Below are 24735 nucleotides of genomic sequence, written 5' to 3'. Positions count from 1 at the left end.
TGCTGTCACCAACATCCCCAGTTGCCTTCTGTCACATTATTTATATTGCTTCATTCATTCAGCAAGTATTTACTGAAAACCACCACAGGCCCTGAGATAGATGCTGTGTGAACACAGGTGAACAAAGATAGCCCCTGACCTTATGGAGCATAAGGTCCAGTAGGAAAACAGGGCCGTAAGCGAGTAAACGGCAAAGGAATATAATTGCACATGTGATCAGCACAATGGAGGGAAAGAATGGGAGGCAGTCAGGGTGAATAATAGGGTGGGTGGAGGGGCTATTTTTGGGAGAGTGGTCAGGGAAGGCTTCCCTGAGGAGGTGACGTTGTGGCTGAGAGCAGAAGGAAACAAGGAGCCGGATAACCAAGAGCCAGGGGAGGAGCATTCCAGGAGGAGAGACCAGCTTGAGCAAAGGCCCAGAAGCTGGAAAGAGCTTGGTTCATTTGAGGAATGAAAGGAACATGGGGTGGCCAGACCTGATGAGTAAGGGGGAGAGTGGTACCAGATAAAGGCCAGATAAGGCGGGCAGGGGCCTTGCACTCCCTGAGCAGGAATCTGAACTTGACCCGAGAGTATGGGGGAGCCACTGAGAGATTTAAGCAAAAGAGTGACAATCAATGTAATGTCACCTAGTGGCAGTGTCGGGGGTGGCTGGGGAGGGCTTCAGTCCTCCAGAATTTCCACCTTCCCCCCACCCATGCACCCCAAAACTGAGCAAAAATAGTGTGCTTGCTGGGCAAATGCTGCTTGAAGATAAGTCTTTGGTCCCCTTTGCGACCAGATAGCTGTCCCACCTCCTGCCCCTAAGGAGAAATTCCGAGATGGCAGCTGTGTCTCCCCGTCTGCTCCCAGGAGGGCAGGGACAGGAGGGTGGTGCTCCCTGTTGCTCTCCATGGAGTTCCGGCAGGGTGAGTGTTCATGGAGCCTGCAGGGGGCGCTGCCCTGAGGGCGCCTGCCTTTCCTCCCAGGTGTGGACGACCCCCACCAGCATGGGCGAGGTGTCGCCTTGGCTGACTTCAACCGTGATGGCAAAGTGGACATTGTCTATGGCAACTGGAACGGCCCCCACCGCTTCTATCTGCAGATGAGTGCCCACGGGAAGGTCCGCTTTCGGGTAAGAAGGGGCCTTTCCCTCCCTCCCTTCCTTCCGCCACCAGCATTGCTAGTGGCCCTGGCATGTCCTGGGCATGTGTCCCCAACCAGGCTGAGAAGGGGCTTGTGACTCTGCAGAGCCTGAGGGCAGGGGCCACAAGGAAGGTAACATCTGGGGGACGATGGACTCCAGCCTGGGCTGCTGTGGTGTCTGTAATTCCTGGAGCAGAGAGAGCGGTGGGCAGAGGAGGGAGAGCGACCTCCCAAGGTGGGCGGGTGCAGGGCAGAGGAGGCCCCCTGAGGAGGACTTCATTCTCTGGATTGAGGGCATTTTTCCTGGTGGCTCCTGGAAAACCTGATCTGTAGCCCCAGCCTGAGCTTTTCAAATTGAGATTCAGGCCAAGGGTGCATTGGGGGATGGGGGGCGGGGGAGGTTGAGGCCACAGAGCTCCCAACAGCTGCCCCCTAAGGACAAATGGCAGATGGTAGGCAAGGTGACCTCAAATCCCTCTCTGTGCCCCCTCCCTGAGCTTTCCAAACTGTGATGCCAAGAATTCCTTAAAAGGGCTGTTTGGTGACAATAGTGGAGGTGCCACCAGCCTGATGAGCGTGGTTTGGGGCTTTCTCAGGAAGGGCTATGGAGGGCATGGGATGGTTGAAGCTGATCTCAGGGAGTCAGGCTTGTTCTGGAGGTATCTAGGTCTTGCCAAAAACCTCTGAGAGAACGAGAAAATTCCAACATTTGTCTGAGGCTTGATGGACTCAGGGAAGTCTCTGGGGACCTGATGTCTGGGTGACCACCACAAGCTCCCTCCCCTGTAGGCAGCCGCGTTGGGGTTCTCAGGCCCATCCACTCCCTCTGGGTGGAGAGGAGGTGTGTCCTGAACTCGGGACAGTTGATTCTGGGATCCTGGATGATTTTCATCTTTATTCAGCTTTTTGTTCTGAGCCAGGTTCTCAACCAGGGGCAATTTTCCCCCACCCCAGGACATTGGACAATGTCTGGGACGTTCTTGATTGTCACAAATGGGATGGGGGTGCTGCTGGCATCTAGTGTGCAGAGGCCAGGGATGCTGCTATGTGTCCTACTATGCACAGGACAGCCCCACAACAAAGAGCGATCTAGTCCCGAATGTCAGTGCCGAGGCGGAGGAACCCTGCTCACCTTCTGACGGCCGCTCCCCAGAGCTCAGGGAGCAGTGATAATAATAATAATAGACGCCCATTTATCAAGTGCCTTCCATGTGCCAGGGACTGTGCCAAGCACTTTACATACGTGATCTCAGAGGCCCCGGCATCCAAGGGGGCAGCCCCAAGGGGGGCTATGTAGGTTTCCATTTTTACAGGATCAATAGAATAATAACAACTTAGAGATCCTGAGGTCCCTTTGTTCCCAGCTCTTAAGGCCCTGCTCAGCCCACCCAGGCCAGCTGGCCAGGCTCTTAATTAGCCTCCTTACTGCACTGATGGGGACAGCCTCCCTCCCTGGCCTCCCCAGAACAAGCAGCTCATTCCTGCAGCCAACAGAGAGGGCCTGCAGTCAGAGGCCTGAGGCAGGGCCAGGCCCAGAGGCAGAGGGAACTCCCAGAGACACCCCCTGTGCCTTTCCCAGCCCTCTCCACATGGGCCTGTGATTTAGACAGGCTCCTGAGGTCTTTAAGGGACAAACCTACTTTTAACGTGTATTCTGCTCAGAAATGAAAGGTCGCCCTACACAGCTCTTCTTCTGTTTTAAAGGCAAGTCCCACACCTGGGACCCTTTGGCAGGTCCACCGAGGCCCTGTCAGCATTTTGGGGTCGAAGCTGGGCTGTCTTGGGTCTGCGGTCTCCTCATGAGCCCTGGATGGCTGTATCTGATACTGCAACCCTCCAAAGCAAACATCTCAAAAAGAAAAAAATCAACAGACTCCCAAGAAACCACGCTGGGTAACAGAGGTAGCAAAAACAGCTAACGGCCACCGCTGCCACCTTCCCTGAGGCTGACAGCAGACACAAGGCCAGGACAGACTGCCCGTGATCCATCTCATGCCCCTCTGTGCCAAGCATTTTACATGCAGTCCTCACATCCGGGCAGCTATTAGCATCCCCATGTTACTGATGAGGAAAGTGAGATAGATCCAAGGGGTTAAGTAACTTGCCTAAGATCACACAGCATGTCAGCAGAGAAGCCTGGATTCAAATGCACAGCATTTTCCAGTGTCCACCCAGCTTCTGACTCTCACTGCGGAGGAGGAAGGATGCCTACCAGAAAGGGTGTTGCCTCTGGAATCAGAAGCCCTGGCTACAGCCCCACTCATTAGCTAGGACTATGGGCAAGTCCCCTCCCTCTCCAGGACTCAGTTACCTCACCTGTAAAATGGGAGTGCTAATGTCTGTGCTGCCTCCGGGGACTGACGGCTGGGCTACACCTGATGCAAACTAGGGAACAGCGAAGAGCTTCACTGGTGTGAACTGGGACTGTTCCTCTTACCTCCTTGTTCTACAAGCAGCCTGAGGTCCCTCTGGTCCTGATACAGCCACTGCAGGTCCCTAACCGGGAGATGAGGGGAGATGTTAGGTAGGGCTGTGTTTTATCTTTGACTGCACCCCACAGACACACAGTGGGGGGAGTCCGCCTGTCACCCACTCCCACTCTCCCCCACCTCTGCCCGCTAACCTGCAGCCCTCTCTCCTCCCAGGACATCGCCTCACCCAAGTTCTCCATGCCCTCCCCTGTCCGCACAGTCATCGCCGCTGACTTTGACAATGACCAGGAGCTGGAGATCTTCTTCAACAACTTCGCCCACCGCAGCTCCTCAGCCAACCGCCTCTTCCGGTAGACGCTTCAGCCTGGCTCAAGGCTAATCGCCCTTGACGGCAGGGGGTCAGGGAGGAAGGAGTAGGACTCAGAAGGGAAGCTCCAAGGGCCGAGGCGGAGGAAAGTCCCCTGATGAAGGAACAGAGAAGAGGGAAGGACAGGGATTGAGCAAGGGGCTGTGAGAATGGAGGGCGAATCCTGGGCAGAAAGCTGGCCTCCTGCTGTTGGGGGGGGCAGCAAGTGGGCAGAGGGACATGGCCCAATGTGTGCCCAGAAACCAGGCTCCACACAACCAGAGAAAGGGGTGACAGAGTCAAATCTGTTTGGGCACACCTGGGTTAAGGAAAGACAGGGAGGTTTACTGACTGCAGGACTTCTCAGAGCCTTTAACATGGCCATAAGTATTTTTACTTTCCAAAAGGTGGGTGGAGTATTCCAAATAGATTTGACCACAGGACACTTTTTTCAAAGATTTTTCTCTTGGGATTGATGCACTGCAAAATATCCTTTGAAAAATGCTGGATGAGACAATTAATGGTAGACCAGGAAAAGGGAGTTACAGAATGGAAGCATCTGAGCATCAAAGCATATGAGCATTGCATCTGAGGAGGAAGGGTTGGATTTTTAGAGGCAACACTTCTCTAAGAAGGGAGACCATTGGCATCAGTCACGGGAGTGCTTATTTAAAGTGCAGAATCTGAGGGCTGAGGCCCAGGAATCTCAATTTCTAACAAGTGCACCAGACATCAGATGATTCTTATCAGACTAAAGTTTGAGAACTGCTGTTGGGAAAAACCTCAGGACTCATGTGGCCTGAGATGGCCCTGTTCCTGGCCTAAAACACGCTAGTGGGGCTCAGGACCAGGTAGGGAGAGGAGGGTGGGCCTGGGGCCTGGACTCAGGAAATGGGCCAGACCACCTGCTTGGCTCCCAAGGCCCCATCCCCTCCCCCAGGAGGGCCCCAACTATTAGTAAAAGGCGAGAGCTGTGACTAAGCGTGTTTTAAAATATAATTATTAACAAAGCATCAATCCTCACTGGATGTAATCACCCCCTGAAGGCACCAGATTTACTAATTAGGTGCCTTGCAAAAAGCTTATTCACAACTTCCAGATTAATTGCAGAAGATCAATTGCTCGTTAACAGAGACACTGCTTTCCTTCTCGGGCTAATAAAGTGTCACTCGCCAGGGCCCCTGAGCACCCAGAAGTCTAGTGCTCTCATCTCTGTGGCCCGAGAACCCAGGCACCTCTCCTCCCCGCCTGCCTGCCCACCTGTCAAACCTCCCAGCCTCCCTCCGGCCACCCTAGGGTGGGCTGGCCCAGGGCTGCCCGTGAACAGGGTCACCATGTGGTCACCCCGTGGGTTACTGTGTTTGTTTCCATGCGGTGGCAGCGGAAGCCACTTCCCAGGTACACGTGGCTGTGCCCCAAGTCCCCGTGGCAGATGGCTGGGGTCTGAGCACACAGTAGAGAGTGTGGGGGCTACAGCGGGGGCTGCCACTCAGCGGCAACTCTGGAAGCTGAGCCCCAACTTGTCCCACACCGTGTGGGCTTTTCACCTGTCGCTGAGGGGAACATTGTGGGCTCCTTGGAGGAAGCACTGGGGACTCAAAGCTTCAGGTGTGGCTGAGTCTGCAAGTCCTTCAGTGACGCCTAGGGTGACCAGGGGACTCATCGCCCAAACCGATGCTTAACTAGAGGTCAAGGGGGCCTGTTACTAATGGTGGGACAACAGGCATAAATGAGACGCCCCCAGGCCAACTGGGAGATGTGTGGTCACACCACTTACACCACTAAACATGCCTCTGATCTGCTCTCATCCCTCCACCCCTCCACCACACCACTCCGGTCTCTCTCTCAGGGGAGTTCCTGCACCTGCCTCCAGCCGGCTCCCTGTGTCTAGTCCCGCAGAGCAAGCTGTTGAAAATGCAAATCCAGCCACACCCCTCTTCCACCTAAACCCTATAGCAGCGCCCCATTGCCTTCTCTGATCTGTCCCACATGGTCCTGCGTTTACACCTAAGCACCAGACACCCCCCAGCTTCTTTCAGTTCTGGGCTAGGCCAGGCCCAGACCCTCACACTACCCACACCCTCTACCCCTCGCTCCTCCCTCTTCCTCTGAGTGACAGGTACTCAGACACCGTTCTGGTCTCAGCTTACTTGGCCCTTCCTCCAGGAAGCCTGCCCTGGTTGCCCAAATCTGGGTGAGCTTGCCCAGCTCTGCACTCCTCTCAGCCCCACACTCCCTGTCGGCCTTCAGCGCTGTGCGTGGGATTCCCTGTCCTCACAGACTCTGAGACACACCATAGCTACAGGCCCCCACGCAGTGCCTGGCACACAGAGGTTGCTGCAGAAGAATTTGTTCAATGAGTACGTACAGCGGAACTGCTGGGCTCTATCCTTAGGAACCCTTAACTGCATTGTCACCTGAACCAGGGGGTGTCTGCCCAGCTGTGGCAGAGTCTGCAGCACATGAGTGGTCAAAGGGACTGTGGTGTGAGCAAGCTGAGGCATACACACCTCCAGCAGGTGTGCGCACAGCCGGTGCCCACCAGGCACGCTGCCTGCTGCCCCGACTGCACACATGGATGTGCTCAGCACAGATGCCCTGTGGACAGAGGACACCCCCGCGCTGGGCGTCTGCTACACCCTGCAGACACCCTGCAGTTCTGCCAGCACTCTCTGCCATCCAGCCACCATAGGCTCCAACTCAGGGGACCCCGGCCCCCTCCTGGAAACACCGGCCACATCACAGCCCTCTGGTGACTCTCTGTGATTTGGGTAGACAACAGCCACCTGCGTTGGGGCAGGGAGGAGTGATACAGATCCTCCTGGCCCTCTGCCTCCCCCCAGCACTGCTGCACACATCCAGGGCAGAGCACCCAAGGCTGCAAGAATCTAATGAGTGAGAAAAATTAGAGAGGAAAGCTCGCCACCATCATCAGCATTCAGCTCAGTGTGGAGAAAGAGCTGGACTTCTGCAGTGGACGTTTCTGAAGCAAGTATTTCCATGATTCAGAGTTCAAAATAGACAGAACCCCGCGCAACCCAAAGGGACCCCTTTCCTCCCTTTTGCCTCTGGAATTCATCCCTGCATCCCACGGACATGTTCTTGGGGCTTCCTGAGAGCCAGGCACTGTGTTAGAGGCTGTGGGAGCTGCAAAGGTGAATAATACTAGTCCCAGCTGCAGAGAGCTCCCAGTCTAACTGAGGAGATAAGATGCATCACACAGAGCTTGAACACAGGCAGAGAGTGATAACGGCAGAGCAGGAAGGCGTTGCTGCTAGCAGGACGATCAGGGAGGGCTTGCAGGAGGTGGCATTTGAGTGGGGGTTGAACCCTGGGTAGCATCCAGAACTCAGAAACACAGAGGCACTTGAAGGAAAGCGAAGGTCAGTTGAAGGTAGCTGTGTCCCTGCCCCTTGTCGATCCATCAGCTGCCCTTGCCCAGGCTGTCTATAATTCATCCATTAGACAAGGAGAAATCAATATTTACCAACATAAATTAAAACCAAAGAAGGGAACAGGCAGGGTCTGTGAGCAGAGAGTGGCTCTGTAGGCATCCAGGTGGCAGCCCACGCACAGCAGGATCCAGGGACACTCGGGGGACAGAGAATGGAGCGAGTGGGCCTCTAGGTCCAGGGGGCCAACTGGGGCCCCGCCAGCTTGTTACTCATCCATGCGCGGGCCTGTCTCCTCTCCTGCAGTGTCATCCGCAGGGAACACGGTGACCCTCTCATCGAGGAGCTCAATCCTGGCGATGCCTTGGAGCCCGAGGGCCGGGGCACAGGTGAGGGCGCCTGAGGGCTCTGGCCTGCCCTCCCCGATCTCAGTGCTGCTCACACTCTGGGGTGAGGGTGGGAGGGATGGGGCAGAATCTCATGGCAGGGCTCCTTCTGTCCCTGCCTCTCTGAGGGCAGAGACCTTAGGGCAGGCGTGAAGATGGAGCTGGAGGAGCCCCTGGCAGTGCCAGGCAGGAAGCAGAGGAGGGGATGGGCCATTCTCCCAGTCCCACTCTGCGGCAGGGCAGGGGCCTGGGAATCCACGAGCAGTAGCTTCTCTAGCAATGGGTGGGGATGGAAAGGAGAGGCTGGGGGTCCTGCGGTCTGACCCTTCCCCTGTTGGCATTAAGCCTGGTGTCAGAGAAAGAGCACTGGATTAGAAGTCCCAAGACCCAGTCCTCCGTTGTCTTGCATGTGGTCTTGGAAAAGTTCTTTTATCTTCTGGTCTCCACATCCATCAAATGGGGATAATTCCATCTGCCCTCCTCTCCTCTCTCGGTTGTAGTGAGGACCCAAAGGAGATCATGTATACTCAAACACTGGATAGATTGACAAAAGCTGTGCAAATACAAAGTGTGTGTATCTAGAAAGACCAGAAAGAAGTCCTCAGGGTCTGAGTAGTTTGCGCCCACTCTCTCCATGAGAGAGGAAAGGGAGCCCCTCTTCCGTGAATTCCTACCATGAGCTGGCTGTTAGGGAGGAAAGGAGATGGGCTTCGAGCTCCAGTCTCCTGCCCCGGGGCTGTGCCCTTCTCTGCCCCACACTCAGGCACGTGCGTCAGGACATGGCACTGCTGGGGAGCCCCTCCCCTTCTTGGGTCTCCTGGCTGATAGTCAGAGTGAAATCTGTGTTGTTGCAGGGGGTGTGGTGACGGACTTCGACGGAGATGGGATGCTGGACCTCATCTTGTCCCACGGAGAGTCCATGGCTCAGCCGCTGTCCGTCTTCCGGGGAAACCAGGTGTGCGTGGACCTCGGCACCCCTGGAATCCAACCCGATGTGCTCCCCGGGGCTTAGGGTGGATGAAGGTGGAGGAGCCCCGGGTGCTTCCTTGACCAGTGGGAGGTGGAAATCCCGGGGCCTGGGGGACGCAAATAAATTCCCAGCAACACAGTAAACGTCCTAGAAGAGCTGCCTCCCGGGAAAAGCCCTTTGCCCATCTGCCTTCCACTGGCATCTCTCGCCCAAAAAACCGTTCTTCCTGAATATCGGCTTTCCCTCCTGTTTTTCCAGCACCTCTCTTTCCAGACTTCACCCAGTCTGTGTGCCTTGCTCACCTTCCCTGCCCGGCTTCCTCCTCCTCTCTTTCCCCTGCCCCTTTTCTTCTCTTCCTCTTTCTCCTCTCTCCCTCTGTTTCCCTCCCTCCCTCCTCCTCCCACCTGCCCCCCCTCATGCTAGGGCCTGCCTTCCTCCGTCCTCCAGGGCTTCAGCAACAACTGGCTGCGAGTGGTGCCACGGACCCGGTTTGGGGCCTTCGCCAGGGGGGCTAAGGTTGTGCTCTACACCAAGAAGAGCGGGGCCCACCTGAGGATCATCGACGGGGGCTCGGGTTACCTGTGCGAGATGGAGCCTGTGGCACACTTCGGCTTGGGTGAGTCAGGGCCCCAGGGGATGGGATGGGGGGAACATGCAGTGAGCTGTTGTCAGGACAGTGGGTCCTGAAACTGCATCCCGCAGCATGCCGAGTGAGGCAGGACTCACAGCCCGAGCACCGTCCAGTACCGCGTTACTGCAACAGTCATGGCGGACACCGGCTATCGGAGGCAACCCTGCTCGGAGATGAAGCTGAGCTCAAGAGGGAGGTTTTCATGCCCCACCCCTTGCAGGGGTCCCCAGCCTGGTGCCTCTGTGGAACTGGTTCACCTTGGGGTCAGAGTATTTAATCATCCATTTGTCCAAGGCTGTGGCCTTGTTTTTCAAACATTGGCCTGCACCAAACTTGTCTGAACCAGCTGTTTCCCTGGCCTCTTGAGAGTTGGCTCAGCGCTTAAAGTCTCACCAAACCCCTGGTGCCTTGCCCTGTACCGAAGGCTTGGGGAAGCCATGCATTCTCAGCACGAGTGATGGCACCCCCAAGGGGGCAAAAATTGGTTCTTGGCTGGGGGAGGGGGAGTGAAAAAATCCTACTCTTTTATTAAATGTATAAATACACAGGTATACATACAGTACATAACCAGATATACAGTATATCTGTAGTATTTATGAGATATCACTACATATCTATTAGAACAGCTAAAATAAAAAATAATGACAATACCAAATGCTGGCAAGGATGCAGAGAAACTGGATCTCTCATTCATTGCTGGTGGGAATGTAAAATGGTACAGTTACTCTGGAAAATAGTTTGGCAGTTTCTTTTAAAAACAAAAAACTAAACATACAACTACTGTAAGACCCAGCAATTGCACTCCTGGGCATTTATCCCAGATAAATGAAAACATGTCCACATAAAAATCTATGGAAGATTGTTCATAGTAGCCTTATCTGTGGTAGCCCAAACTGGAAACAACCTAGATGTCCTTCAATAGGTTTATGGTTCAGCAAACTGTGGTCCACACACACCATGGAATATTACTGAGCAATAAAAAGGAATGAACTACTGATACATGCAGCACTCTCAACGGCATTATGGTGAGTGAAAAAAAAGTCACGTGCCAATGATTCCATTTATATAATATTCTCAAAAAGACGAAAATATAGAGACAGAAAATAGATCAGTGGTTGCCAGGAGTTAGAAATGGTGACCAGGAGAGGGATGAGTGACCATAAAGGGAGAGCCCAGGGGAGATCTTTGTGGTGATGGAGCAGTTCTGGATCTTGATTGTGGCGGTGGTTGCACAAATCTACACATAAATGACATGAAACCACACACACGTTGTACCACTGTCCATTTCCTGGTTTTGATACTGTGTTGTAGTTACATCAGATGTAACCATTGGGGGAGACTGGCTGAAAGGTACACAGGATCTCTCTCTACTATCTTTGCAACTTTCCGTGAATCTATAATTATTTCAACATAAAATGTTTTTTAAAGAAATACATTGGGGGAGGGAATTAGGGGAATAAAAGTCTGAAAAATCTTCTTGAGGAGCAGGGGCAATAATGGAAAAAATGTTGAGAAACACTGGGTGGGGAGCCAAGAGTGTCTTTACTAAAACACAATGGTTAAGAAAGCATTTGAGTCAAATAAACCTAGGTTCAAAATCAGATACCCTCCCTCATGTGTTAGCACCTCACGATGTGATATAATATTAACATAAAAAGAACAAGCAATATGGCCTCAAATTAATAAATATATGTATGTTAATATTATACACACATCATATGTGCATAGAAAAAAACTGAAAGAAGATGCAAAAAGTGTGAACAGAGACTCTCTCTGAGTGTCTGGATTAATATAGTAACTCTTACTCAATCTGGCCCCAGTGGTACTTTCCCCTTTGTACTTCATTTCATCCTCATGCCTACCCTGTGAGATGGGTGTTATTTATTCCCATCTTACACATGGGGAAACTGAGGATCAGAACAATTAAGAAACCTGCCCAAGGTCACATGAGAGGTAAATGGCAGAGCTGGGATTCAAATCCAGACCTGCCTACGTGATTCTTACTTTCTTCTATATGTTTCTGCGTGTGTGTTTCAATTTTTATAGGAAACTCATAATATCTATGTAGTCTGGAAAAGAAGCATAAATATTTGGGGGACCCAGGGCCTGGTTAAATGAGCACGTTCCTGGGCTCTTTCACCCTGGAGGGGTTGGCCTGCAGTTGGAGGTCCACCACTTGTAAGGCGGCCCTCTTCTAGGCTGGCCCTAAAGGTACAAGACGACTTTCAAGTACAGAGTCTTCTCTTGCAAAAGAGCGGTAGCCAAGGGGCTGACCCGGTGGCGCAAGCAGTTAAGTGCGCGCACTCTGCTTCGGCAGCCTGGGATTCGCAGGTTCAGACGGATCCCAGGCGCACACTGATGCACCACTTGTCAAGCCATGCTGTGGCAGCGTCCCATATAAAGTGGAGGAAGATGGGCACGGATGTTAGCTCAGGGCCAATCTTCCTCAAGATAAAAGGGGAGGATTGGCGGTGGATGTTAGCTCAGGGCTAGACCTCCTCACAAAAAAAAAAAAAAAAAGAACGGCAGCCAACAGTAATCAAGCACTTAATGTGTGCAGGCCCGGGGCTCAGAGCTGTTGTATGAGATTCCTCATTCAGTTCTCACCACAACGTGATGAATTAGGAATCGTTGCTCCCGTTTTACAGGTCAGGAAACTGAGGCTCAGGTTAAGTAACTGCTCCAAATCACACCTCTAGAAAGTGGGGAGGGCTGGATTTGGACCTCAACTCCTTGGACACCACAGTCTGAGTTCTTGACCACTGTGACTTGACTGCTGGACCTCCCATAGCTGCTCTGTGTGGGGCCAGCCAAGGTCCTCCTGCTCTGCCTCTTTCTTACTGGACAACTACGTCCCTTCAGTTACCTGGTAACCCAAGTGAGGTTGTCCACACCCAGGTGACTGCCATGGTATCGTAGATGGGATGTTTATCCAGGTATCTGGCTATCAGCCCCCACCCCATTGTACAGATAAGGAAATCGAGGCTCACAGAGCAAATCAATGGCGAGGCCAGGACGGGGGCTGGGTTCTCCTTCCCCACATCCCATGGGCCGCCTCTGCTATTTTAAGACGTATGTTACGGGCCTCACTGGGTCTCCTCTCATCCCATTGGGTCGGATGCCTCTGTGCCTCTCACGACTGTCTGCCTCCCACACTCAGGGTTTGAATGCTGCACCCAGTCGGGAGCCCCTCCTGACTGCCAATCCTTGCTATTTTTCAAGGCTGTGGGATTTGTTCTGGGACTGAACCCTGGCTCAAACTGCTCCAGGCATCCCCTGCAGGCTCCTCTCTGTTGCCAGATCCACTCCCAGGGAGGCACTGATGGAAGGCTGCTCTCAGGGACCGGCCCCTGGGGGTCAACCTTGGGCTTGCAGTGAGACTCCCCGAGGTAGCTCAGCAGGCCACAGGGCCAGCAGCCTGGGACACAGCAAGGGGCAGGGGGCTCCATCCCTGCAGCTGCAAGGTCCCTGCATCTGCATCTGGGAGGATCTCCTTCATGGATCTAGCATAGCACAGGCCTTCCTGATTGATGGAAGGGCCAGCAATGGGGCAGGAAGAGAGGCAGCCGATGGGGAAGGCTGGATGGAAGGAGGATTGAGGAAAGAGAGAGAAGAGGGAGGAGACAGACAGACAGAGGCAGGGGCTGGGGGAGACCAAGAGATGCAAAGAGACATGGGAAAGAGACAGATGAGATAGAGAAGAAATGCTCCCTGCCCTCCAGGCTCAGTCCCGTGAAAGGCGCGTGGACACAGGAGCTCTCGTGCAGGGCAGGTTTGGATTCACCATCACACTGGCCCAGGGTCTGTGAGAGGACCAGGGCAGGAGAAGTCAGTTCTGCTGTAGGGCAGCTTTCCCAAGGAAGTGGGCCTAGCACTTGGTCTAGAAGGGTGGTAGGAACTTAGGAGGTGTGGATGGGGGCTGAGGAGAGCATTCCAGGGGCTGGGCTGGCTTGAATCAAGGCCCAGAGGTGGGAGTGTTCAGTGTGTCCACAGAACGGTCTGCTGAGAGTGGAGCCTAGAAAGGGAGGCCAGGCCCAAGCTGTGGGGGGCACCCAGAGCCAGGTGGAGGGGGAGGGGAACAGACCGGGGGCTACAGAGCCCGGAAAGCCAAAGCCAGGCTTTGCTGAGCGAGGGCATGGCTGCGAAGGAGCCCAGGAGCCCCCCACAGGGGCAGGGTCCCAGCACCAGGAGCCCTGCGGGGGGGCAGCACTTGCAACTGTTCCTAGAAGGCTTTATTTTTTTTTTCTGATTGTAAGAATAATGCATATTGATTATAGGAAAATTAGAAAATATAACATCATAAAAAAGAAAGTAAAAATAACCCATAATCTCACCACCGTGTTTGGAATATTAATAAAAAGCAAACGTCTCTCCCTTCACCCTCCCCCAGGACCATCTGATTCACTGAGTCAGCACTTATGTACTGAGCACCCACGGTGTCCCAAATACTGACCAGACGAAGATCCTGGCCGTGGGTGACCTTCCATTCTAGTGGAAGGAAGAGAAACATACAATACGGAATAAACATAATAACTAGGTAAATATATAAAATGTTAGCAGATGTTAAGTGCTATGAAAAAAGAAAATGAAGAACAAAGTCAGGGGATTAGGAATGCGGAGGGGAAGGGGCAGGGAGCAGTTCAAACACGGTGGTCGGGGTGGCCTGTGCCCAGCTCCATCTTTCTGATCTGCTTTTAATACATGCAATATACACAGCAGGACATTTATAGAAAAATACTGCTTGGGATTTTTTTTAACAAAAATGATGATACGCTTCCTATTATTCCCAAACTTGCTTTTCTTTTCTCTTAACAATATATCCTGGACATCATTCCGAGTCTGCGCATATCTGCTTCATTTCCTTCAGTGCTGTGCGGTATTTCATTGTGTGGCAGCATTCATAATTTATTTGGCCAGTCCTCTATGGATGGCCAGTCGACGGCTTTCAGTTCCCAGCAGTTTGTTATGTGGCGTTGAGGGTGAGAAGGGCATGTCCAGAACGTGAATGCAAGGGAGGCCTGCCTTGATGTCCCAATGACCGAATGATGGGGAAGTAGATGCAGGGTCGGAGGCTGTGCTGGAAGGTGGAGGTCTCTGAAGGGGAGAGGGCTGCAGGCAGCCCCACTGCCAGCACTCACAATGCTCCCGCTCACCCCAGCTGACCCTGCTCCCTTCCTGCCTCCCTGAGTCACCCCTGCCGCTTCCTGCCTTTGCAGCAAGGGGTGGAGAGCGCGTGGACCTGTATGTGGGGGCACATGTGCGCCTCTCAGCAGACAGCCTCCTCGGCACTTCCTGTCCCCACAACATCATCCACTTGCTGCAGAACGCGCACGCTGCAGGCCTTGCTGGGTCAGCAGGCAGCTGTGGTTAGAGGACCCAGCTTCTCAGACCCTCACGTGTTCTCCCCGACTCCCTCCCGAGGGTCTGGGCTTCATCCCATCACACAATAAAAACTCAGGGACCTCACCCAATGTTTCATTCTCCACCGGGTTCCCAGAGGACCCATTCTGTTGTGCAGAGGGCTCTCAGCCTCACCCTGTAGAGCTATCCCTTCTGGGGACATCAGCCCCCACCCCACCCACCCCTGCTCAGTGGAGCCCCAGGCCTTGTTCGTGGCCCGTCTCCACCCTGCCCTGGCCTCACCCTGCTCCTCCTGGTGCAGGTGGCCCACCAGGCTCGGCTCGTAAATAAGCGTTTCTGCCCCCAGCCCCTGACGAGTGCCCACTGCACCCTGCTTACTCAGAACCCACACCCCAGCCCCCCCATACCCACCCCTGCATATCCCACACCCTGGCTCTACGTCTCCTAGCTGGCAGAGCGCTGAGGCAGCTCATCCAAACCCAGAAAATAAAAACAAGTACCAATAATCTACTTGCCCCCACCAGCCCCGACTAGGGGGCTCACCTACTCAGTGAGCACCCCCCATTCTCTCCCCAACACACACACACACACACACACACACACGCAAACACACACAGCCTTCCTTTCAGCAAATCGTTTGCAAGTGACTCAGAGCTGCCTGCAAGCTGGCTGGTGCTCATTTAGGGAAGGAAAATTCAGTGGCCCACATAAAAACTGCTTTATTAAAGTGCAAAAATATTCCACCAACTATATTCCCACCATCTGTTTTGCTTGTAATTCTTCTGAAAAGCGCAATTCTCTGTGCCTCCTTGGCCTTTGTCCTTAAAAGCTGCCAGAGGCGACTCCCTGCTGCTCTTGACTCACGGCTGTGCTGGTTCATGGGGCCTCCTCTGCCTGGGGACCCTGCTCCCGGACACACAGACTGGCTTAAAGGCTGCCCGTGTGCAGTGTCTGGGGGCCGGGCCCCCTCACTTGTGCGCTGCGTGAAGACTTGAAATGTCTGGGGCAGAGGGAATACCTCGGGACGGGAGCCTGGGTGCCAGTCCTAGCTCAGACACCTGCAAGTCACTACACCTTGCCAAGCCTCACTGTCTACATCTGGAGAGTGGGGGTAGCACACCCACCTTACAGAGCAGTAGGGGGGATTCAGGCCAGCCACACATGCAAATGCTCCATAGGCCCTCCCCTGTCTTCTCTCCCACCCACCCCACCTAATGCACATTCGCACACTCTCCTTCCCCACTCTGAACTTCTACCTGATCTTCAAACACACGCGCCCTTTTCATACTTCTGTACCTTTGCCCATGCTGTGCCCTCTGCCTGGAATGCTCCTTCCTTCCCTTCTCTGCCTCACAAACTCTTATTCCTCCTGCAACACCCAAATGAAATGACTTGTAACACCAGCCTCTCTCACCAAGTGGTACCAAGGCTGTGGCTGCACTTTCCCCATTTATTATAACATAATCACTATGTTCATTGCCCCCACCGGCCTCAGCTCCTCCAGGATGGGGACTGGGCTGTCTCCTTCCTGCTAAATCCCTGATCCCTGCATGATGCTTGGCCTGTGGCCAGGCTGGGAGTGGGGGTGAGGTGGGCAGTAGAACCAGGGTATAGTGGACAAGGGCTTTGGGATCACACGTTCCCTAGCTGGGTAAGGATGGGCGGTTCACTTCACCTGCCGAGTCTCAGCTCTGTCATCTCTAAAATGGAAATTATGAACTAGTACCTTCCCCAAGGAGCTGCCGTGAGGATCCAGTGCACTAACACTGGGTACATATTCACTCGTATTATTGCCAACAAGTGAAAGCCCTTTGGGACCACAGGCTGCCCCCGTGTCTAAGAGATGATGGGGATGGGGATGCTAAGGGTGACAATCAGCCAGAGCAGAGCTCACATTGCAAGGAAGAAAGACTGTCCTTCCCAGGAGTGCTAGAATTCTAGGGCGCACCCCCATCTTACAGATGAGGAAACTGAAGCCCCAAGGCGATGCCCAAGTCAGCAAAATAATCAGTGGCAGAGGAGGGAGTCCTACTGAGATGTGCTCTCCATGGCTTACTTACAGCCCCTGCCCCTCCCGCTCTCAGGAAGGAGGAAGCAGGACTCAACTCCGTGCTGCAAATACAGGATGTAAATTTGTGATTATCTATGAATATTCGGTGACTCTTGAGTTATTTGTGGCGCTTCAGTCAGGCTGGAAAATGTATTCATGTAGCTGTTCTGTTGGCTTAGGTGAGAAACATTTGCTTTTCTTTGTCTCCTTTTTTTTTAATGGCAAAATGTTTACTATTTACATATGCTACTTAATTTGGGCTCTGTATACACTAAAAATGCCAAATCTCTTGAGCCTCAAGAGACTACTTCAAAACAGAAAAAAGGCGGCAGTTGACACGCCCAATCCCATTTCTACCCGCCCCCCTTCCCCAAAGGAATTATTGTAGAAGAAAGGAGTGGGGGAACAGGGGTTTATGAGTAATGTTTTCTGGCTTAATAAAGCAAACCAGGAAGGCCAGGCCTGGAAGGGGGGAGTCTCTGTGGGAAGAGAACCTGAACGCTTGTGGGAGTCTCTGCTCTGGGAGCTGCTCCCTGGTACTGCTGCCCCACTGTGCCCACGGAGACAGGGGCTGCTCACCTTTGACACTTCCGGAGTGTGAGCTGGTCCCTGCCCTCATTAACTCGCAGCACAGCAGGGAGGCTGGAACATTCCAATGAGACTTCTCTGGAGACCCAAGGGGGTGGGGGACGGTGTGGTGCAGCAAAAGGAAACCAAACACTGGGAGGATCGGGAAGCTGGATGAGGAGGCTCAAAAGTTGCTGCTTCCTGGGGCCGGCCCGGTGGCTCAAGGGTTAAGGGCGTGCGCTCCGCTGCGGTGGCCTGGGGTTCGCCGGTGCGGATCCTGGGCCGCTTGTTAAGCCATGCTGTGGCGGCGTCCCATATAAAGTAGAGGACGATGGGCACAGACGTTAGCTCAGGGCTGGTCTTCCTCAGCAAAAAAGAGGAGGATTGGCATTGGATGTTAGCTCAGGGCTGGTCTTCCTCACACACACAAAAAAAGTTGCTGCTTCCTCTGGAATCCCCAGACTAACATCCTGGGACTTGAGGAGAAAGATGCAGCTGGGTCCTTCCACGCCGTGCTGTCTGAGCTCCCACCCCAGAGTGGACCTCTGCACAGACGAGTCTACACACAGACTCCACTCCAAGTCTGGACGTGGCTTCCAGCACTTTTCTAAAATATGGGAAACCCTTTTATACATAAAAATGCTTCACAGACTACCCCCCTCCCTGCCCCCATAGTAGCTATCATTGTAAATTCCACAGATGGACAATAATGGCCAAAAGCTACTGTAAATTCAACAGCACTTTTCAGTTTCACTGGTTTTCTAACAATATCTGTATACATTAAGGGGAAAGTAGCACATACCTGTGGGTGACATATTATTTATTCAGCTCACGAATGATGCTTGGGGAGTATATGGATGTGTGGACCCCCTGGCTCCGTGGGCCCACGTCTAGTCAGCCCTGGTGGGTGATAACGAGGGGGCTGCACCCTCTCTCCTACCCACACCGAGCACTGCCCTCCTTCCCAGGTGACTGACTAGGAGAACGGCCTCTCCCGGCAGGTGAGCCCCCTCTGGCCCACCACCACACTCCTCCTCACCCCAATCCATCTCCATTAGCCTGGCCACAGTGACGGCCTGTTGCCTTACTCAGGGAGCGGGCGGCTTTGACAATGCTGAAACACCTGACAAATCTCTCCAGCCTGCCTTCTGCCAGTGATGTAACGTGTTGCTTTAAGGACGTGTGTGGATGGATTGACCGTGAATATTCTCTGAGCTTCCCCATCAGCTTTTGTAAACCTCCCGGCTTTGTAGAATGGTCTTTCCCCTGTGCCGTCCACCTTCCAATTCTTTATCATCCTGGCTTTTCTTCAGAGCTCAGCTCAAATGCCTCTCCCCAAGAGGCTGTCCCTGACCACACTGGCTACAAAGGCCCCCAGCCAACCCCCAGTTCCTCTTTATTCCATTGCCCTGTTTTTGTTTTCTGCACAGAGCTTGTCAATATCTGACATTATTTATTTATTCATTTGTTTGCCTGTCTATCTCCATGAGAGTGGAAGCTCCTGGAAAGCAGGGACATTCCCAGTGACAAAAGAGAGCCTGACCCCTAGCAGGCTGTGAATAAATAATATAAACAAATAAAATGTAAATATAGATAGTGACATGCCAGAGATTACACAGCAAGCCAGCGGCAGAGCTGGGATTTGTCCCCAGGTCTCCCAGACGCCCATCCCCCACCATTCCCTTTCCAACACACCAGGTAAGTGGTACAGCCAAGATTTGAACCCAGATCTCCAAAGTCAACCTGCATACCACCGAGCCTTTCCATCTCCCCCAAAACAGCCTCATGCTGATTGGCCTGTCTGCCAGAATGTGAGTTCTAGAGCTGCGCTGTCCAATATGGTAGCCATGCGGGGCTATTTAAATGTAAACTAATTAAAATCAAATAGAAGTTAAAATTCAGTTCCTTATCACACTAGTCCCACTTCAAGTGCTCAGCAGCCCTTGTGGCTAATGGCTACCATATGGGACAAAACAGATACAGAACACTGCCATCATTGCAGAAAGTTCTATTGGACAGCGTTGCTCTAAAGGAGCGGGACCTCATCTGCTGTGCTCTCTATTTCCCTAGCACTTGGGACAGTGTTCGATTCATATTTTTTATTAAATGATGATACTTTTGCTGAGAATCCCCTCCACACCTTGTTCTCCTCTGCTGCTGACACTTTCTCCTCTGTCCCACAGGGAAGGATGAAGCCAGCAGCGTGGAGGTGACGTGGCCAGACGGCAAGATGGTGAGCCGGAGCGTGGCCGGTGCGGAGGTGAACTCGGTGCTGGAGATCCCCTACCCCCGGGATGAGGACAGACTTCAGGACCCAGCCCCACTGGAGGTGAGAGAGGCATCTGGGCCTCATAACCAGAAAAGCAGCCCCCACTCACAACCCTGTGGGCTGAAGCTGGATTCCCAGGAATCTGCAGACTTCACCTTTAGAAATGCTGGAAATCTTCTCAGCAAAGGGCAGGCTTCTTAATGATCCCTCCATTCATAGTTTGCACAACAGTATCACACCCACGTCTCTTCTGCTCCTCACAGAAATCTGGGGTATTGGCAGGGCAAGTATTTTTGCACCCATTCTACAGAGGAGGAAAACTGAGACAGAGAGAGAGAACCACCAGGGCTGCCCAGCCACTTGTGAGCAGAGTTAAGAATTGACCCCAGATCTCCTGCTTTCCTCCAGGCTCTTTCCAAGTCCCTGACAAAGCCTCCTGCCACTTCTGAGGGGGGTGCAGGGCCCCTGGGGGCTCGCTGAGGAACAGCTCTGGATTCTAACTCTGCCGGGGATCATTTGATTGCAAATAACAGGAACCCACTTCAACTCACAGAGAAGAGGGGCCTTACAAGGAGGTTTCTAGGGGAGCTCACAGAATCTAAGGGAAGCTCAGGATCCGCAGGAACTATGGCAGCTCGACGTCCTCGGCCTCAGGAGCTCAAGGACCTTTGTAATTAGTGCACTGGCCTTGGGGGGACATTGCCCTTCCAGTAATCCCCCCTGCCCTCCCTCATTCGTCAGAACTGACAGTTGACATTTTCTGTCTCGTGTGAAGTGTTTGTTTCGAGGCCCCCCGCCCTGCACCAGGCTGCTGTCTCCAAGACCTCCATGTAGACATAGCAAAGCCCCCACAGCCTGGCATGACCAGACTCCCAAATCTCGGTCTCAGCCTCAATTAGTTCAAATTCTAGCTGCAAAGCCTTTGATCCGCTCTCCCTGCTGAGATGTCCACCCCTCGGCCAGTCGGCCCTTTCCAGCGAGGTGGGCTGTCGCCTGGCCCGCAGGTGCCCACCCTGTGAGTGGGGAAGGCTCTCAGAGAAGGGGGTGAGGGGAATGAGCAGGAGTTTGAACTGAATCTTTTCTTGGCCTTCCCCCCGGTCTCCTATTCTCAGTGCCAGGGAAGGGGTCCTGGCAATGAGGAGGCTCCCCCCAGGCCCAGAGCTAAGAGCACCCCTCATGCTGGGGTCAGGGCGACAGCTGCTCTGCAGCTGTGACTAGGAGGGGATCTGAGATGGGATGTTCTCAACTCACTAGTGTCTCTGCTTCTGCCCACCTTGCAGTGCGGCCAAGGATTCTCCCAGCAGGAAAATGGCCATTGCATGGGTGAGTTGCCTGCAGGCACCTGGGGATGGTGCAGAGGCCAGAATCTTGCTGGGAAATGTCAGCCTGGGCCCTGGCAAGGCTCAGGTTGCAGACAAGGGGTGGAAAGGTGGGGAGGGGAACGTGTTGTTTGTCCCTGGGGCTCCAGATGCCAAGATAACCACCATGCAACTCACCAAGGTGGGAATGACATTAGCAACCAGCAGGCTGCATCACTGCAGTCCTTGGCCTCGGCAGCGCTTCCCTGCCGTGAATACAGAGGGAAGGAGACACACAGTCGCCTGGACAGTGCTCACAGGGAGGCCCGGCTACTGGGGGCTGTGGTGGCTGGGGTGGGCACTCATCTTCTGTGGAGGGCTGGCGGCTTCCGCTTGGCCAGCCAGTGAAGCAGTGAGCAAGGGTGTTGGCAGGCAGGAGTGGGCGTTGCCAGGGGCACTGGAGCAAACCAGGGTGTGGAGTGTGGTCACAGTACAGAGGGAGATTGCAGCCGTGTGCAGGACTGGGGGGCGGTAGCTGCAGCACTGCCAGGATGGCAGCTCTGTGAGGGCCAGTGACCTTCTGCAAGTCCCCTGAGGGCCTGGAGTGGGAGAGAGGCAGCCTAGAGGCTCAGCACCCACAAGACCTTCAACCCAATGTCTTCCATCCCAATGACCCGCAGTGAGGGGTCAAGCCAAGGACGCCTCCTGCCTTTAGACAGCAGGCAGCATTCTTCCCAAGTCCACTCTGCAGCTGCTCATCAGCCCCAGGCGGATGGGTTTGCTACTGAGATACAGGAGTAAACAGGACAGACGCAGTCCTGCCCTCATGGAGCTTAGAGCCGATGGGAGGGGCACACAAGTAAACAGCAATGAGCACACAAAGGTGTGAGCAGGACTGGGGTGGGGAGGGGCTGGGGCTGTGGGAGCACAAAGGTGGGGCCCTAAACCAGTCTAGTGGGCAAGGAACAACAGGTGAGAAAGTGGAGGGCACGGCTCCAGGGCTGGCTTGAGGAGGAAATTCGTCTCCTCCGCTCTCCACGTCCCCACCCTGGCCACTCGAGATAGACAGTACATGCACTGTCTATCCAGCCTCTTCCTGTGTGCTGGAAGGACCCTGTGATACCCCCAGTCCAGCCGCCTCTTCCTTGTCATCATCCAGCAGACATTTATGTGCCTCCCACACACCAGGCCCCACGCGGGGTGCTGGGGATGCAGCCAAGTGCCTGGTCTGGAGGGGCGTTCGTTCTAGTTGGAGAGACAGACCACAAACATGCAACCCGACAGCTGGATGAGATGAGTTAAGAACCCTTTAAGCAAGGTGCTCTCTGGAGACTGTTCTAGATGGAGTAGTCAGGGAGAGGACCTTTGAGTTGAGACCTGAAGAACGAGAAGGTCCGGCCACAGAAACAGCTAAGGGAAGAGCTTTCCCAGGAGAGGGAAGGGCAGGAGCGGAGACCATGAGGCAGGAAAAAAGGCTTGGTGTGTGAAAGGAACAGGAAGGAGGCTGATGTGCCTGGAGAGGACGGAGGAGCAAGACGCCAAGTCAAGGAGGGTCTCGAGGCCCCGGTCAGCTGTCTGGATTTTGTCCTTAGGGCCATTTGCTGTTAAGCAGGAGAGTGGCATGATGTGATTCACATTTTCAAAAGATCGCTCTGGCTGCTGCATTGCAGATTGGGTTGGAGGGAAGAGTATAAGCCAGGAGGGCAGTCAGGAGGCAGCTGCAGAAATCCAGCAAGAGATGGTGCTGGCTGGGAATAGGCTGTGGCACAGGAGGGAGAAGGAGGTGGACAGACGAGAGGGGTACTGTGGAGCAGAACTGACAGGATCTGCTGTTAAACTGCTTCCAGGGATAAGGAAAAAGGAAAAATCGGGGTCACTCCAATTCGTGCTTGAGCAGCTGAGTGGATGATGGTGGCGTTAACTGAGTTAGGGAAGATGGGAACAGGGGGTGGAAGAGGGTTGAGGGCTGGGGGAATCTAGAGTTCCATTTTAGACCTACTAAATTTGAGATGCACGTTCGATTCATGAGTCTGGAGCCCCTGGGAGAGGTTGCGGCTGGAGATAGGAAGTCTAGAATCATCCATGTATGAAGGGACCACCTAGAGAAAGTGTGGTAGAAGAGAAGACCTAGGACAAACTCTGAGCACTCCCAACATGTAAAGGTCAAGTACAGGAGCCAGCCAAGGGGACTGAAGTGAGGAGGTTGAGGCCCAGAGAGAAGAAGGGACATGCCCAAGGTCACGGCGGGGGGCGGGGGGAGCGGGCAGGGGGGCAGCAGAGCCCGAGCTAGGACCCACTGCCCCACACCTCCCTGGTGAGTGGCTCCCCTCGACTTTCAGACACCAACGAATGCATCCAGTTCCCATTTGTGTGCCCTCGAGACAAGCCCGTGTGTGTCAACACGTATGGAAGCTACAGGTGCCGGACCAACAAGAGGTGCAGTCGCGGCTACGAGCCCAACGAGGATGGCACAGCCTGTGTGGGTGAGTGGGGACCCGGCTACAGTCTAGTAGCCAAGGGAAGTTGCCTTCCACTGCGGAGGGCCCAGATCAAGATCCCCAGCCCCTGTCTTCTCCTGGCTGGATGGAATCTCCTTGTACCCCTGTTGGGTCTCCAAGGAAGACCATGACAGAGACTTGGAGAAGCCCCATCACTACTGCCACCATCTGAAGGGCCCCTGGGGTGCTGTGTCCTGGCCAGAGGCCATTGCTCTTCTTGTTTCTCCCCTTCTCACATTTCCTAAAACAAACGTTCCTACCTTATGATCAGCCCATCTTTTCCTACCTGGCATGTAAACTAGCTCCTACTACTCATCTTTGTCGGAATTTCTGAACTGGTGTTTGTCTTCTTCCTCCCAAACGCTTCCCCACACCCCACCCCACCCCCTCCTCCTTTCTGTTTTTCCCATTCTCTATCTCTCTTCCCCATCCTTTTTGCAGCTCAAGTGGCCTTTTTAGGTGGGTATCCTTCTGCCGCCTTTAGAATCTCTGAGCCTCTCTCTCGGGCCTCCTATCTTTCTCTAAGCCTTGGACTTTGCCTTCAGTTATATGCACTTTAAATCCCATCAATAAAGGAAAAAAAAGCTAACAACCTTTGTGGAAAACTAAATCTCTCCTGCTGCCTGTCTCTCTCTCCACACCCCCAGTAGATCCTGCTGCGTGATCCCTCTGAATGGACAGCAGGGGTGGCCATCTTTGAACAGGGAAGGTTGGGAGATACTGATATTTGTGTCACCTTAGCTGTTTGTGAAGCCTTTCTTTGCATGTTTTCTGAGAAAACAGAAAAGGAAAGTCTCCCCTCTACCCCATCCAGCCTCCCTCACTCCTTCAGAAGAATCAAGACAGTCCTGTCTTTTCTGTATCCTCCAGTGTCATGAGGGGCTTATTTTGCCCTTAACAAAGATGGCTCCTGGGTGGCTGCTTGCTCCGTTGATTGGATAACGTACCATGTGCCTGCTGGTTTGGCCTGTGCTGTTTCTGCTCTGTGTGCCCTGACTTCCTGTGGTAGAGAAAGCCTTACTGGGGTTGGTGGTGATGAGGGGAGGGGAAAAGGGTGGCCCTTTGGGACTCGATAAAAATGTTAAAGTTTGAACTTGCTAAGTCTTCCAGCCTCTTTCTCGAGAAATTATGCCAATAAACTCTCTGCTGTATATTAGTGCCTAGCTGGTGAAAAAAAAAATGTGTCTGGGGCAAGTAGATGCTGGTTGGAAAGCTGAATTAGCAGCAGCCCTTCCATAGTGTGGCACTTGGAAAGCAAATCATGAGACAGACAAAACGTCTGCCCCTGGGCGTGAGTTTGGGTATGTTCACCAATGTTCACTGGAGACTGGGGTTTGGACCAGGCGAGGGATGTGGGATGAGCAAGGGGCAGACGTGGAGGGAGTCCTCTGGGCCTTTTACCTGGGGAAG

The 24735-nt window shown here is 53.6% G+C and overlaps 1 protein-coding gene across 1 annotated transcript in view; it reads left to right on the top strand.

Annotated features, from left to right (window-relative positions):
* Nucleotides 1–24478, top strand: part of CRTAC1 (cartilage acidic protein 1) — a 136116-nt gene extending 111638 nt beyond the window's left edge. The window contains exons 7-15 of the mRNA XM_058543701.1: nucleotides 969–1114; nucleotides 3771–3907; nucleotides 7602–7684; nucleotides 8536–8636; nucleotides 9099–9267; nucleotides 19444–19589; nucleotides 20810–20852; nucleotides 23167–23310; nucleotides 24196–24478. Of these exons, the coding sequence (XP_058399684.1) occupies nucleotides 969–1114; nucleotides 3771–3907; nucleotides 7602–7684; nucleotides 8536–8636; nucleotides 9099–9267; nucleotides 19444–19589; nucleotides 20810–20852; nucleotides 23167–23310; nucleotides 24196–24203 (977 nt within the window). The 3' untranslated portion in view covers nucleotides 24204–24478. The remainder of the gene's footprint in view (nucleotides 1–968; nucleotides 1115–3770; nucleotides 3908–7601; nucleotides 7685–8535; nucleotides 8637–9098; nucleotides 9268–19443; nucleotides 19590–20809; nucleotides 20853–23166; nucleotides 23311–24195) is intronic.
* The last annotated feature ends 257 nt before the right edge of the window (nucleotides 24479–24735 follow it).

Source organism: Diceros bicornis, chromosome 6, assembly GCF_020826845.1.
Source record: "Diceros bicornis minor isolate mBicDic1 chromosome 6, mDicBic1.mat.cur, whole genome shotgun sequence".
Lineage (NCBI taxonomy): Eukaryota > Metazoa > Chordata > Mammalia > Perissodactyla > Rhinocerotidae > Diceros > Diceros bicornis.
This window is presented reverse-complemented; position numbering and strand designations above follow the sequence as displayed.